This window comes from Peromyscus eremicus, chromosome 5 (assembly GCF_949786415.1).
Source record: "Peromyscus eremicus chromosome 5, PerEre_H2_v1, whole genome shotgun sequence".
NCBI lineage: Eukaryota > Metazoa > Chordata > Mammalia > Rodentia > Cricetidae > Peromyscus > Peromyscus eremicus.
Genome location: NC_081420.1, coordinates 48,092,748 through 48,109,916, shown reverse-complemented (window position 1 = coordinate 48,109,916; position 17,169 = coordinate 48,092,748). Strand labels below are relative to the sequence as shown.

The window sequence follows — 17,169 nt, the reverse complement described above, 5'->3', positions numbered from 1 at the left end:
ATCTCTAAACAGAGCACTCATACCTACCAGCACGTGCCGGTCTGATGTGCTTGCTACCTCTCTCCTTCCCTGGCCCTGCATGTCATTATTACTGCTCTTTTTTTTTTTTTTTCACTTTTAACAAAATTTATTACTGTGCCTTTTAGCCTAACAAGTGTTTGATTACTGTAATTAAATCTTTTTCTTAAACGTTTATTTCTTTAAAATTTTTTAAAACTAAATTGTGTGTGTGTGTGTGTGTGTGTGTGTGTGCGTGCGCGCCCCATGGTGGACATGTGGAAGCCAGTTTCAGGCGTCGGTACTCTTTTTCCACCTTGTGGGTTCTTCCAGGAAGGAAAACTCAGGTTGTCAGGCTCAGACTGCCTGCTAAGTCATCTCATCAGCACCTCTTGTAATTAAATCTGAATTCAGTGCTGTTGACAAATGTCAACTTGACATTCCGAGAATTAGAACTGCCTACTTAACTCTCAAAGTACAGCATGTGTACCTGCAGAACAGGTTAAGGGCAAGCGGGACTGCCGAGTACTCAGCCTCCTTTAGCTTGGTAACTAACAGCTAACCAAGCCTCAGTTGGAAGAGGTGGAGTGTTCTTCCCAGGCTAGAAGAGGCTCTGATGTTGGTCTTTCTGGTGCTGTTAGTGACTCATCATCAGTCAGCAATCACTAAAAAACCACCCACTGGGGCTGGAGAGAAGGCTTGGCAGTCAAGTGCTCATACTGCTCTTCCAGAGGACCTGAGTTCGGTTCCCAGCCCCCATGCTGAGCTGACTTCCTTCTGACTTCCCTTCTGGCCTCCAAGAACACCTGCACTCACACTCACACACCACTCCCCACATACATATACATAATTGAAACTAAAATAAATCTTTAAAAATTCCACTTGCCTGCTTTTGTACTAGCTGACAAGGAGCCCGCAGTATGTGCCCATAGAGAACTTCTAATTCACTTGGGATTCTCTTTTTAGAACCCCAAACCCACTTATGTCATCCAAAACATCAAACTAAGATATAATGACATTCAAACCTCAGTTCAGGCTCAGAAATGACAGCTAGTTTGAAGAACGCACAGTCTGCATTTAAAAACTCCTGCAAATGTGGTTCTATAAAAGTGTATTTCTTTATGCTAATGAAAATAACAAGATGCTTCCTAAAGGTTCCCACTTTATTAAAAACACAGTAATTTGTCATAATTGTGTCAGCTTTACACACTAAATTTAAATATTTAAAGTCAAACCCACTTTATGGAGTAGATACTATTTTGAAGACTGATTCACACCATTGCATTAGCTGAGCTAGGAGCATCTCCTGCTTTCTTTTTCTTCTTTATTTGGAGGAATGTAGACAATGTTTTGGGGGTGAGACAGTATCTCATTACGTAGCCCTGGTACTATGAAGTCTAAGGTGTTTTCAAACTTGTGATCTTCCTGCCATACCTTCTTCAGAGCTAGGTTTATAGGTGTCAACCACCATACCCAACTTTCAGTATTATTATTATTGTTGTTGTTGTTGTTGTTGTTGTTATTATTATTAACAAGGTATTCTAGCTATAAGCCTGAAGAATTTTGCTCTGTGGCAAAACATGTGCTTCACATGTGCAAGGCTCCAGTTTCAATCCCTAGTGAAGGGAGACAGAGAGAAGGAGTAGAGAGGGAGTAAGGGAGGGAAGGAGGAGAGAGGGAAGGATAAAGAAAACAAAGAAGAAAGGAAAACCCTCTGCCTATTTTGTTAGTTAATTTGTGAACTTCCTAGTGCAATATGCAGTACAGAGACCCGTGTTAAAAATAACGTCTGTTCTGAACATGTGCTCATCTTTTGCAAAGTGATTCCACCTCAAGAATAGAACAGCACCACCAGGGGCTTTTCCCACAGAAATATAACATTTCTGAAAACTCAACTTAGATGCCTCTCATTTGATAATGACTACTCAATGTCACAATATCCTACTCAAATTTTAATTTACAAGCACAGTTTCCAAATAGACAACTGGATCACCATTCAAGACTTTTACCTTCCACTGAGATGTCCTGAATGGCAAAGCGGAGGATGATGGTCCAGATCATACCCAGGGTCATTTTCACATTGCCATCGACTATTTCTGGGGTGAGAAAAACAAGTTAGTGGACAGATGACATAATCAGTACACAACTCGTTGGCAAGGATACACATGAGCAGACCCGTCTGTTTAAACAAGTGTTGCAGAGTGTCTGCTTGTGTGGCATTTATTGCAAATGGTTCTAGTTTAAATGAATTCTGAGTTAATAATAAGCACCAATTTTGTATATGCTCTGTTGCTGCAGACCACCTAGGAGTTCTAGGACTCCATCAGAGAGAAGACACTCTTCTCTCATCTCTGTCCTGCCCCACCTTGCAGTCTTCCCTAAATGGCAGTTGCAGGACTCAGCATGCACGGTGACATGCAGCTGATCCAGCTCCTGGCCTCCCCTCATGCCCAGTCTTCCACAGACAATGGGGAGGCCGCTCCCTTCCTAGAAATTGGGAGTTTTATTCAGTTTTGCTTTGTTTTCTTTTGAGACAAGGTCTTACTATGCAGCCAGGGCTGGCCTTGAAGTCCCTATGAAGCCAGACTGCGCTCAAATTTAAATGGATCTTAGCCTCTCAGGTTCTGGAATGACAGACATGTCTCAATACCACACCTGGTCCTAGTGATCAGTTCCTAACCTAGAGTCCTTCAGACATGAATCTTCTTTCTCATTCCAGTAACAGGTCTGAAGAAGACAAGGTGTGATACTTGTTGTTGTTCTTTACCAGTGAGTCTAGACTCTGGTACCCACTCCTGGTTCTCAGGTCTATAGGCCGTGCCTAGTAGGGAGCATGGTACAGGCATGGAGCATGGTGGGAGGGAGGAGGAAACAGAAGGCAGAGGCCACCTCCTCCTTAGGAGGTCGCCTCTCACCTACCTTCAGCCCCAATAGACACCAGTTTCACCCCCTTGCTGGCTATGTAGTCCAAAGCCTTGTTGACATTTGCAATCTTGTGGAACCGCATTTTGCCCCGGTCAGGTTTGGGCAGCCTTTCCCCTGAAGGAAGAAAAGAGAATCATTCAGAGTACTGCCTTGGTTCTGAATCAAGGGGTTAAATACTAGAATCTAGGCTTTTTTTTTTAAAGAGGAAATGATCACCCCGCTGCTTCTGACATCTTCCTGGTTTCCCCAAATGACAAAGAGGGAACACATTCAAGGCCAATGTGACCAAGAGAGCTATGGCATTAAGGACATTGCACTCTTTGCAGACATATCAGTATGTCAGGTCTGGCCATGAGCCAGGCTTCACATTCACAAAGAGAAAAGCCAGTTAGTGACCCTAGAGCATTCAAAGTTGCTGGCTAGCTGTTAGAGGAAGTCAGGTAGCCTAATTGAAGTCACAGGAGTAGTTGCCAGGGCTTCCTAGACATCTGGTTATGAGGCTATCTGGACCAGAGTGGGCTCGCCATTCTCCTTCTTAGTCACATCTTAAGGGCCACCCACTCATCCTGCCCGGTCTGTACCCGATGACAAGCCCAGGGTGATCTTTGCACAAGTCCAGTCATGTGAAACACGTGCACTGGCCTGGACCAGAGGTCATTTATTTCTGTAATTTATACTAGGTGGACTAGAGATGAAGCAGATAGCGTGGCAGGGAGCATACAAGTGTCCATTTTTTCTCTTGTTTTGAGATGTTCAGTATATTATTTTGTTTTACTGGGTTTTTTGTTTGTTTGTTTTATCTTCTTTTGTTTTTTGGGTCTGGATTTCATCATGTATCCTAGGCTGGCCTGCAACTTCCTATGGCTTCAAACTCATGGTGATCCTTTTGATTCAGACTGGAATTATAGAGCTACACTGTCACATCAAGCCTTAAACATTTTTAAAGTCTATTATACACAGAATCCATTCATTTAGAACGGGGTGGGGGGGTGGGGGGGACCAACAAACAAACAAAAAACAAAAACAAACAAACAACCCAGGCAGATTGCTCTTTGAAAAAGTTTTTCTTGGCCTTGGCCTTGTTCTAGACAGGGTCTTACTATGTAGCCCTGGCTTGCCTGGAACTTGCTGTGTAGACCAGGCTGGTCTGGAACTCACAGAAATCCATCTGCCTCTGCCTACCCAGTGCTAGAATTAACTGCACCCAGCTTTTTGCCATGTTGTAGCCAGCCAACTTCAAAGAACATGTTCATCTTCACAGACCCTGCCCTGTAGGTTACATGTTAGACACGGTGCAGAGCCTGCACACCCACCTGAGATGAGCATGTTAGACACGGTGCAGAGTCTGCACACCCACCTGAGATGACCATGTTAGACACGGTCCAGAGCCTGCACACCCACCTGAGATGAGCATGTTAGACACGGTGCAGAGTCTGCACACCCACCTGAGATGACCATGTTAGACACAGTGCAGAGTCTGCACACCCACCTGAGATGACCATGTTAGACACGGTCCAGAGCCTGCACACCCACCTGAGATGAGCATGTTAGACACGGTCCAGAGTCTGCACACCCACCTGAGATGACCACGTTAGCCACGGTCTAGAGTCTGCACACCCACCTGAGATGACCATGTTAGCCACGGTCTAGAGTTTGCACACCCACCTGAGATGACCATGTTAGCCACGGTCTAGAGTTTGCACACCCACCTGAGATGACCATGTTAGACACAGTGCAGAGCCTGCACACCCACCTGAGATGAGCATGTTAGACACAGTGCAGAGTCTGCACACCCACCTGAGATGACCATGTTAGACACAGTGCAGAGTCTGCACACCCACCTGAGATGACCATGTTAGACACGGTCCAGAGTCTGCACACCCACCTGAGATGAGCATGTTAGACACAGTGCAGAGCCTGCACACCCACCTGAGATGAACATGTTAGACATGGTCCAGAGTCTGCACACCCACCTGAGATGACCATGTTAGACATGGTGCAGAGTCTGCACACCCACCTGAGATGACCATGTTAGACACGGTCCAGAGTTTGCACACCCACCTGAGATGACCATGTTAGACATAGTGCAGAGCCTGCACACCCACCTGAGATGACTTCCAGAAGAAGCATGAGCTTGAGGCCATTTCTGAAATCCTCCTCGATGTTCTCGATCTGGGTGCCAGCTTTCCGTAAGTGCGAGTTGCACCAGGCAGTGAAGGTCTGCAAAGAAAACCAGACTCAGTGAGCACAGGCCAGGCAGCTGGCAGACCTCTTCTTCATGGACAGCACCTGGCTCCTTTGAAAGCAGTGGTTCTCAACCTGTGGGTCGCGACCCCTTGTGGTCAGATGGCTCTTTCACAGGGGCTATGTATCAGATGTCCTGCATATCGAATACGTACGTTACAATTCATAACAGTAACAACATTACAGTTATGAAGTAGCATCAAAGTCATTTTATGGTTGGTGGTCACTACAACATGAGGAACTGTATTAAAAGTATCTCAGCATTAGGAAGGCTGAGAACCGCTGAAAGGGTCTGTCAGAGGCTAGGGCCACCTGGCCTTCTACAGGAAACAGAATTCAATGTAGAGAAGAATCGGACACACAGAGGTGAACACTCAGTAAAATCTCCTCAGGGACAAAATTCATTTGTTTGCAACTACAACTTGAGGAATTTAAAAATGTTTACATGTATTTACTTACGTATCTGTTTAGTTACTTTGTGGGGGAGAGGGGTACATGAGTGACAGGATGCACACGTGGAAGTCAGAGGACAACCTGCAGGAGTCCGTTCTTTCCTTCCACCTCAGGCCTCAGGAACAGAGCTAAGGGTGGCAGACTTGGCAACCAGTGCTTCTGCCTGCTGAGCCCTCGCTCTGCCTCTGAGGGGTTCTCACCTTCAGTGAGAAGTGGCTCCACACGGACACCCAGTCCCTGAGCCTTCGGATGAACGCTTACTTTGAAGGAAAGAGACAGTAAGGGCATGCTTTTAGTCCTTGAATTCAGCAGAAGTAAGCTTGCCTGCTGAAGAGAGACGTAAATAATGCCGAAGGAATGTTGAAACCGCTCTCTGTAGAGGGTGGCTGACACTGTTAGAGCACAGAGGAGGGGAGGGACCCCTAACTACCAATTATCAGTTTATCTTGAAAGAACAATAATTTCAAGTTCCTAGCTTAATCAATTAAAACAAACGTAGTATATTATTTAAAAAATAAAAATAGTAATAACCTCCTAGGAGCTTATTCTATGTCTTGAGCTCAGATTCTGTATTTTTTAAAGGTTTATTTTATTTTAAAGTGTGTGTGTGTGTGTGTGTGTGTGTGTGTGTGTGAGAGAGAGAGAGAGAGAGAGAGAGAGAGAGAGAGAGAGAGAGAGAGAGAGAGAGAGAGAAGGGTCCCACAAGCTCAGAGAGAGAGAGAGAAAGAGAGCAGAGTCCCAGGAGCTCAGAAGAAGGTGTCAGATCACCTGGAGCTGGAGTTACAGCTGGTTGTGAGTCACCTGATAGGGGTGTTGGGAACTGAACTTGGGTCCTCTGGAAGAGTAGTACACGGGCTTAATCACTAAGTCATGTCTCCAGCGCCTAGATTCTGGATTTTAAACTTGACTAAACACGGCCCCACCCGGAATGCCTCTAGGTCCTATCACATTAACAAGTCACTAGCACAATTTGCAGAGGAAAACGGACCCCACATTAGTGGCACCCTAAGTTACTCTGCTATTTTTCAAGCTTCTTTTAACTTGGCTTCCACTTGTGTGCTATTTCCTGCCAAAACCAGATTATAAATGCTTCAGGCAGCTGCTGGCTAAGAATGCAAACTGTCCCCCTGTCACAACAGCTGCTGGGCTCAGGAACAAAGTGCCCAGCATATAAAAGGGGGAGGGGCAGGCAGAGGACACATAAAGAGAGAGGGTCTGTACTCATGATGAGAAAAATCAGCCTCTCCCAAACAGGCTGCTTCCAAGCAGGCCCAGGAAAAAGCACGGTGCCCATACAAACCAACTTTCCCAGGTAATAAAGGGGACGTTTGAATTTATCAGTCATTTGTTTCATGAACTACATGAAGCTGATACAAATTCAATGGCAAAATGTGTAAGCATTTTCTCAGATTTACAGAAATCAAATTTGCCCTGAGAGTCTAAATGAATAATTGCTTCTCCTAAACACACTTGAGCTTTACGCATAAACATGGAAGCCCCAATAGACCTAGATCCTATCAATGGGGCAGTGTCTAGTTCCAAGTGGCTATTGAGACTTATGTAGCCTCAAAGTTACACCAGTCATCGTTCAAGGGCTCAGTGTGAGGTGGTGCAGCCACGGAGCATTCCCAGCATCACTCTAGATATCAGACTTGCTATCTGGAGGTAAGATGGCTACAAGAATGTTACTTAAGTGTAACTTCACTGTACGTACTTAGGGGCTGGGAACTAGCTCAATTGGCAGAGTACTTGCATGGTATATATGTATTAGCCCTGGGTTTGGTCTCTAGTACCAAATAAAAACAAGGTTTCATCCCAGCACTGGGAGGTAGAAGCAGGAGAATTAGGAGTTCAAGGTCATTCCTGACTACATACAGTTTGAAGTCAGCCTGGGCTATATGAGACTCTGTCAAAACAAACAAATAAAACAAACAAAAAGCAAACAAACAAAAAACAGGGCCAGCAACATGGCTCAGCAGGTAAAGGAGTTTGCCACCAAGCCTGATGACTTAAATTAGATTTCTGGGATCCACAGGGTAGAAGGAGAGAATCAACTCCTGAAAGATGTCCTTTGACCTAGACACACACACACACACACACACACACACACACACACACACACTTATAAATTTAAAGAATTTTTAAGAACTAACATTACACAACTACAGAACTACCTGAAAGGTGCTCTTATTTGTTTAACTGACAACATCAAGATTAATTACATATGTATGTGATCCTGCAGGGAAGATACAGAATACCAGATCACCTAAAAATTGACAGAGAGGAAAACATAACAATGTAAACATTTATAGAGTTGCTTTTATTTAGGCTTTACTTAAAAAAGGACTAGCTGTGGTACTTCGTGTCTTATCATTTAAATCCTTTCGAAGTCAGGGTATCAGAGGCACTTCTGTACATATCCCCAAAGCTGCTCATGACATCAGCACAGGCTTCTAACACCCCATGGAGTGCTGTGAAAATCACACTGATAATGTCTTTTCTTGGGCACAACTACAGTGGAGGCTTTCTGTTATTACATATAACATATTACAAGGTTGTGCAAGTCCAGAGAATGAGTGTAATCTAAACAGCCAATGTGTTCAGCAGGGTGCAGCCCCAGGAAGCATCCTATCTTTAAATGAGTTCTCCAAAGCACCAACAAAGGATGTGGCTGAGTACCATGGGAAGGGAGCTCAGATGGCTCCATGACAATTACTGGCAAAGAGGCCAATGCACACTGAAATGGAATTATACGGCTTCTTAGAATGTTTAACGTGGATTCTATTTACAGTTTTAATTGCCACAGCCTAGGGACATTGTTCCTATACCTTTGCCATCACAGGGGCTTCTGGGAAAAGTATTTGGATCCTTAGGATACACAAGACAGCAACAAAACTCTACAACCTTCTGAAACTTCCTTTGTAGGTGTTCTTGCTTAGTGATATATAAATATACAGCAATATACATGCATATATTTATATATTTAAGGTCCATGGGAACTGAGCCTTGGAGAACTCAAGTAGCCACAAAGGTAGGACCACATTACTCCAGGAGGGACCTCAGAACTAGATCCCCTAGTCAGATGCCCCATATTAAAGAAAAGTGGCACTCTGAGAACTAAAGATAGGCCATGGAGGAAAGACACAAAAATCTCCCACCCCACAGCTCTCCCCAGAAGCTGCCTAGCCAGTCTGAGACCCTCCACCATCTTCCCTCCAGCTCAAACCCTCTTCCACCTCACTATCCCCATTCCTCTGCACCTAGTGATAAATCCAAGTGTTTTAGATATCTCAGAAATAGGGACATAGCTAAGCACAGTGGCATGTGAATGTAATCCTAGTCACTTGTAAGGCTGAGGCAGGAGACTCATGAGTTCAAGGTCAGTCTGGGTTACATACCAAGAACCAGTGTCAAAAACAAGGGAGTGAGGCAAACATAAAAACATGTTAGAGGGAGGGTCAGCAAGATGGCTCAGGGAATAAAGGCAGTTGCTGTCAAGCCTGACGAACCCACATGGTGGAAGGAGAAAACTGACTCTTAAAAGTTGTCCTCCAACTTACACACACACACACACACACACACACACACACACACACACACACACAGTTATGTATACAAACACACACACACACAATAAATAAATAAAGGTAATAAAAAATATTAAAAACAACCAAGCCGGGCGGCCATGGCACATGCCTTTCATCCCAACACTCAGGAGGCAGAGCCAGGCAGATCTCTGTGAGTTCAAGGCCAGCCTGTTCTACAGAGTGAGATCCAGCCAGGGCAGGCACTAAAACTACACAGAGAAACCCTGTCTCGAAAACAAAAAACAAAAAACAAGAAAGAAAGAGAGAGAGAGAGAGAGAGAGAGAGATCGAGAATTCAGAGAACCACAAGCCAGAAAGGAAGACAAATAAACTAAGCTCAAAGTCCCAGAGATAACAGATAGAAGTGCAGTGACAGGCACTGCTGCTCTGGGTGTGAAGATGAACAGTCAACTTGACTGGATTTGGAATCACCTAGGAGACACTGCTGGGCCTGTCTGAGGAAGAGAGGGAGGAAGAAAGATACACCCTGTCTGTGAGCAGCACCACCCCAGGGGCTTTGTCACAGCAAAAGGAAAGAGATGCTGTGCGGTCCTTAGACTACTGGAGGAAGTAAAGGAAAGAGATGCTGTGTGGTCCTTAGACTACTGGAGTAAGTAAAGGAAAGAGATGCTGTGTGTGGTCCTTAGACTACTGGAGTAAGTAAAGGAAAGAGATGCTGTGCGGTCCTTAGACTACTGGAGTAAGTAAAGGAAAAGATGCTGTGTGGTCCTTAGACTACTGAAGTAAGTAAAGGAAAGAGATGCTGTGTGTGGTCCTTAGACTACTGGAGTAAGTAAAGGAAAAGATGCTGTGTGGTCCTTAGACTACCGGAGTAAGTAAAGGAAAGAGATGCTGTGTGTGGTCCTTAGACTACTGGAGTAAGTAAAGGAAAGAGATGCTGTGTGTGGTCCTTAGACTACTGGAGTAAGTAAAGGAAAAGATGCTGTGTGGTCCTTAGACTACTGGAGTAAGTACAGAATCCCTTCCCGGAACACAGAGAATCACAACCGCCAAGGTGCTTTGTGGGCAGTCTACAGGCACAAGCTGGCTTCCCCTTCCAGTGGTGCTCATCCCTGGACCATAGAGGAGCTCTCCAGGCCCAGGAAGCAGCAGAGTAGGGCCAAGATTCTGGTCCTGTTCTGGTAACATGTCAGTCACCTGCTTCCATTTGGTAAGACTGTGGGACACTCAAACCACCAACAGTCTCCATTTCTGCCATAGTCCTGAATACAACCCAGAGGCTCCGGGAAAAAATGCTCCTCAAACCTTGAAACACGGCAGCCAAGGATCAGCTGAAGAGGCTTTCCAGGAGCACGTGTGAGAACAGGAGGGGCCATTCCATCTTTCACAAACGACGACTTCAATCCACTGATTTTCCCAGAGGGAAATTATAACACAGAACAACGTGTGTGCTTAATGGTGAACATAACTTAGGTCCTCGCTTAACCGAGGAGAGAAACATGTGCTGTTCAGCTGCTCTGCTTGGTACTTGCCTTCACTTTTTAGTCAAATACACGGATTAACATTCCATCCATTCATAAAATATTTTATTAAATTTTTTATGAGGAATGGTTTAAGGAAAAGTAGTTTCATCTGTAATTTAATTTTTTTTTATAAATTTACTTTTATTTTATGTGCATTGGTGTTTTGCCTGCATGTATGTCTGTGTTAAGATGTTGGATCTATCCCCTGGAACTGGAGTTACAGACAGGTATGAGCTGCCATGTGCATGCTGGGAATTGAACCCAGGTCCTCTGGAAGAGCAGTCAGTGCTCTGAACCTCTAAGCCGTCTCTCCAGCCCTAGGCAGCATCAGATCCCCTGGAACTGGAATTTTTTTGTTTGTTTGTTTTTTTGAGACAGGGTTTTTCTGTGTAGTTTTGGTGCCTGTCCTGGATCTCACTCTGTAGACCAGGCTGGCCTCAAATTCACAGAGATCCACCTGCCTCTGCCTCCCGAGTGCTGGGATTAAAGGCCTGCGCCACCACTGCCCAGCTAAATTTTTTAAAATGTTATTTTATGTATATGGGTGTTTTGCCTGCAGGCACATCTGTGCACCATGTGCATGCCTTGTGCCCATAGAGACCAGAGGAAGGTGTCAGGTCCCCTGGAACTGGAGTGACAGTTGGTTGTGAGTCACCATGTGTGTCCTCATGTGAACAGAACTTAGGTCCTCTCGAAGAACAGCCATTGTTCCTAACCATTGACTCTCCAGCCTCATGTAGTTTTTTTGGCTTGTTTTCTTTTATTATGTAATTATTTTTATCATTCTTCTTTGGTCACATGTGTACCTGAAAAGATTGTTGCTGGGGACACAAAGACTAATCAATGACCTAGAAGAGTCTGTTTCATCTCTTCCTCTTCTTCCTCTTCTTCTCTCCCCCTTCCCCTGCCTTTGCTATGGTACTTGGGACTGAATGCAGGACTCCATAAATGCTAGGCAGGTGCTCTGCCATTGAGCTACCTCCTCGGTAAAAACAGGGTCTAAGTTACTCAAGCTGACTTTGACTCACGCTGTAGCTCAGGCAAGTCTTGAATTTGTGATTCTCCTGCCTCAGACTTCTAAGCAGCTGGGATCATAGGCCTGTGTCACCAGACCTGGCTGGTTACTCTCAGTAAAAAGGTTCCAAGTCCGCTCCCGCTCTGTCTTTCAACCCTCACCACGGCCTGTTCTCCAGACAAATGTGGGCAATATACTAACACATTTCTTTGCTTTCCTTTGCTCACCTTTTCTGTCAGTAACTACTACATATAACACCCATTTCAGACACATTCTCTAAAATGGAAACTCCTTAGTGTTTTCTGAATGCAATGGACCGGGCTCCACAGAATGAAGGTCAAGGGCAGGGAGGTCTTGTCAGTTCACTAGCAATAAGACAGAATGGTCTACAAGGGCAAGGTCAGGAACCATGAAAGCATGCCGTGACTCTGAAGTTACTTATCATTACCTTTCCTCAGGGAGTCAAGAAGCACACACCGTGTGTTCTAAGCCTGCCCTGACACTTGCCCTGGCCTGAAACCTTCAGGTGAGACAGCCAAAATTTCCCAAAAAGGAACAGGGAGGATGGGCAGGGAGCCGAATCCAGCCTGAAATCATGGCTCAGAACTCACATTCTATTTCTGACTGTGACATTGTGCAATTATTTGTCCTTCACATTTTGATGGTTGCTCAGCTATAAAATAGGTACAATAACTGCCATGATCAGCATTGAAATAGTTCAAATGGTTATTAGGAGGAGAAATAAAGGAGTGGGCTGGCCAGTGTTACCTGGAGAGATGATTCTGAATACGCTCTGACCAAAAAAGAAAAACTGAATTAATTTAAACCTATATATTAAAAACACAATTTTGTTTTAAGTTGATTTTTTTGATGCTCTATTTACTATTCTATTTATAACAATTGCTTTCACAGTGTCTTCTTTTCTACTTCATGAATTCCTAATTTGCCACAATCACTGATCACCTTCCTGGTTCTTGATCACTATTGCAGAAGGAAAGGGAGTTCTAGAGAGCTGCCCATGTGTTCAGCATCTTTGGTGGAGGTAGAGGAAGGAGGACAGAGCTCATTCTCTGAAGGGGATGGTTTTCAGCACTGCCACTGAGAAAGGACACTCTGCTCTCTCAGGGAGTAGGTGGTCTAACCCTGAGGGTGGAAATCCCTGCCACTCATCCATGCAGCTGCCACAAGAAGTAACTGCCTCACTATGAACCTCCCTGAACACCCCCAAATAGAAAAGCCTTGATAGTGTATACACCACACAAAGAGTGACACTGTGTCGTCCATATGAATGCAACAGTGCCAACCCCAGCCAATAAGTACCTGGAAAGCCGTATCAGAAGCTTGATAGCAGCTTGAAGGACATCTTAGCTGGTGAAGAGCTTGCCTTGCAAGCCTGAGGGACTGAGTTTAGTCACCCAGAACCCATATAAAAACCATGTAAACCCTCCAAAAAATATGTTTAATAAAGTGCCAGGCATGGTGGCACATGCTTGTAATCCCAGGGCTGAGGAGGCAGAGACAAGAGGATCCTTGGGGCACACTGGCCTAGGCCACCTGAAGAGTTGCAAGCCAGCGAGAGATCTTTCAACAAACAAGGTGGGTGGCTCCTGAAGAGACATCTGAGATTGACTCTGGCCTCTAGACACACATGCATGCATAGAAGTGTAGCAACACACACACACACACACACACACACACACACACACACACATACACACACACACACACACACACACCAAAAAGCCAACAGTGTGGCCTTAAATTTAAATATCCAGCTGAGTGTGGTGGCACATGCCTTTAATCGCAGCATTTGGGAGGCAGAAGTGGAGATATCTTCAAGTTTAAGGCCAGCTTGGTCTACATAGCCAGTTCCAGGGCAAGCAAGTCTACAGAGAGAGACTCTCTCTCAAACAAACAAAATTAAATATTCAGACACTTCACCATCTTGGAAAAGATCAAGGAAAGTGTTTTGCAGGCCTCTACTTCATTCAGGAAGTCTCTGGACTCAGAAAGCACTCACAGGAGTGACAAAACATTAACCATGAGACTCAATAATCATCCAACAGGAAAAAATAAACAACTCACACCTTCAAGGTTGTGCACATTTCAACTATTCATAGAATCTTAAAAACTTCACCAAAGCAGGACTGGGATGCAGCTTAGTGATACAGTTTTTGTTTAGTTTAGTATGCACAGGGTCCTGGGTTCCATCCCCAGGCTGAAAATAAGTAAATTAAAGCAAACAGTATACAACATCAGGAACATTAACCCTAAGGATCCTGCAAGCCGGTTACCATCAATCTCCAGGATGCCTTGAAGTTCGTTCAGAACTCCAGTGTTCTCATAATTTACATGGCCAGGTATCAAGCTACACAGTAGGAAGTTCTTTCATTCTCTGCTAACAAACCTCTGCTTAATCTCCAAGATCATGTTAGACACTGTGACATGGGGAAGCACAGGTCAGCCACCCCTGACTACAGAGTGAGTTCATGGCCAGCCTAATCTACGGTGAGACCCTGTCTTATAAAAGAGAGAGAGAGAAGAAAGAAAACCAGAGAGAGGGATTGGAAAGGGAGGGAGGAAGGAAAGGGAGAGGAGAAGGGGAGAGAAAAATGAATGAATGAATGAATGAATGAATGAATGAATGAAAATGAATCAAGCCACTTTAGAGTCTTGCTCAGGTAGGGATAGGTTTCTCAGAGACAACCAACCCCTAGCTGTGATTTAAGCCTGCTTGAGCCTATGAGCTATCCCACCTCTGATATCTGAAAATAAACACACAGTTGCTTAGCACAGTTCACAGGATGTTGCTACCAGGTTAAAAGGGATACAAGGTCTCTGTCCCAGCACCTGGATGGCTGCCAAGTCTTCATCTTTCCCAGATTTATAAAGAGCACTGACACCACTGTTCAGAAAACTAACAGCATTGTTACTGTATCTTTGTTTTTTCAAGACAGGCTCCAGTAGCCAAAGGTGCTGGGAATAGGTATGCACTACACTGCCTTGTCTAGTTTATACCATGCTGGGGATGGAACTCCAACTCCGGGTTCATGCATGGCTAAGTGGACAGTCTACCAACTGAGTCACACCCTCAGTCCTGTCATTAGCACATATCCTTGAAAACTGCATTTAGTGTGTGTGTGTGTGTGTGTGTGTGTGTGTGTGTGTGTGTGCATATGGAGATCAGAAGACAGCTTGTGGGAGTTGGTTCTCTCCTGCCACATGGTCCTAGGAATCAAACAGGTTGTCAGGCTCGCTGGCAAGAGCCTTTACCAATTTTCTGGTCAATATTAGCATATCTTAACTTAATCTGATAAAAAGTATTCAGATCATTAGTTTTTTCTGATAAGAGTTATCTTTGCCTATGTAATTTTTTTTTAAAAGAAGAGCCTTATTGCCAAGGGACAATTAAAATAATAAAGTTACATTTAAATCAGGACATGGTTTGTAATACACTGGATACACCTCCAATACTGCCTTCATATCACCCAGAGGACCAGGGCCTGTCCATCCCAACTTCCACAGTCTCGGCCACAAATACATTGGATTTCATTAGCAAAAGTGGGGGTCAAGGCTAGCACTGGCAGCATATTTAATGATGTGGAAATGATGAGAGAGGGAAAAGAGAAGAAGACCTTTGTGGAGTCAGTCCAGCACACCCTAGTTGGAGGGACTCACTCTGGATGCTTTCTATCTAAAGCTGATGCACCCCGAAGTCTTCACGGTAGGAATGCCAGCAAACATCTCCAGGGCTTCCCGAAGCCCTGCCATCTTCATTGAACACTCAGGAGAAGCTGGTGAAGCCAATGATGCAGAAAACCAGGGTTCTCTGACCTCAATGGGAGCAGTCCTTGGAGTCCAGTGGCATATCATAACCATTTCTTATTTGAGGGTTGTTTGTGACAGGGTCTCTTTCGTGTGTCTCGGGCTAGCCTCAAACTCCCTAAGTGGTGCAAACCAGACTTCTGCCCCTATCGCCTCCACCTCTGGAGCAAGTGTTGGGATTACAGTAAATCTAATGTATGGTATTCTGGGTGTGGAGCCCAGGGCTTTATCCATGCTAAGCAAGCATTCTACCACCTGAGATACATCCCTAGCCCATGTTTTTTTCTTTGAGACAGGGTTTCATTCTGTAGCCCAGGCTAGCCTCACATTTGCAATCCTCCTGCCTCAGCTTCCCAGCATCACAGGCATGAGCTACCACCATGCCTGGAAGTCTGTTGCTGAATATGATCTTACTTACCAAAGCTTTCAAATTGTAACCAAGTTCTTTTTAAAAAACCAAAAATGCTCAGAACATGTATCTGTTCAAATTCTACATTTAAAAAAATTATCATGCCAAACTTAACTGTAGAATTCTCAAACATCAAGAAAGACTCTGTAAGCTGAGAGAGAAGGGAGGGGGCAAAAATAACAGGCAACTTTACTGGACAGGATGTTTATAAAAATAGAATCCACTCATGGGTGACCAAGTGGGCAGGCTAAGCATGGCTCCTCCAGCACTTAGAAAGGCAGTCTTATCCAGATCTGGCCTTAATCAGAAATTCCGAACTGGGAACTTCAGGCTTCAACTGCCAAACTCAAGAGTCTGCCTTCCGTCTAAACCACAGGCTGCTCAGAATTCAGAAACACAAGTGCTAAGAAGTTGTGTAGCAAGAAGTAATGCTTTCTGGGTTTTTCAACAAAGCTGAACCTAGCCTGGATGACCTGGGGTTTGAGGAGTGATCTCTCTGATATGTGGGAATCTTCCTCAAAACATCCAGAAAAAAGGGAGAGGGGAGAAGGTTCAGTGGTTAAAATGCTTGCTGTCCAAGCATGAGGGCCTGTGTTTGGATCCCCAGTACCCACTTCTGGGGGCTCATTAGCCAGCCAAAATAAAAACGGTGAGCCCAGGTCCAGTAAGACTCCACCTCAAAAACTAAGATGAAGAGTGGTGATAGGGAAGACCTCTAAGGGTGACCTCTGACTTTCACATACACATGCATATACCCCACCCACTCCCAACACACACACAAAAGTAAACAAATAAAATAACCTCCAGAAAGGATGAAAGAAATCATAGCTATGGAACATAGAGGTGGGAAATGGCTGGCAAGGTGGAGTTCCACAGGGAGAGAGCTGGGCTTCTAAGCCCCTTACATGCTCATCTGTGGTCTACAGTCATACATATGACATCAATGACCTTATATGCTCATCTGTGGTCTACAGTCATACACATGACATCAATGACCTTATATGCTCATCTGTGGTCTATAGTCATACACATGTCATCAATGACCTTATATGCTCATCTGTGGTCTATAGTCATACATATGACATCAATGACCTATATGCTCATCTGTGGTCTATAGTCATATATATGACATCAATGACTTTATACGCTTATCTGTGGTCAACAGTCATACACATGACATCAATTACCTTATATGCTCATCTGTGGTCTACAGTCATATACATGACATCA

General features: G+C 44.6%; 1 protein-coding gene across 3 annotated transcripts in view; it reads right to left on the bottom strand.

The window, feature by feature from the left end:
* The window catches only part of Actn2 (actinin alpha 2), a 72,877-nt gene that overhangs the window by 36,938 nt on the left and 18,770 nt on the right, over positions 1-17,169 (bottom strand). For all 3 annotated transcript variants that reach the window (XM_059262409.1, XM_059262407.1, XM_059262408.1), the window contains exons 2-4: positions 5,028-5,142; positions 2,917-3,036; positions 2,007-2,093 (exon numbers count right to left, since the gene is read on the bottom strand). In XM_059262409.1, the coding sequence (XP_059118392.1) occupies positions 2,007-2,093; positions 2,917-3,036; positions 5,028-5,142 (322 nt within the window). The remainder of the gene's footprint in view (positions 1-2,006; positions 2,094-2,916; positions 3,037-5,027; positions 5,143-17,169) is intronic.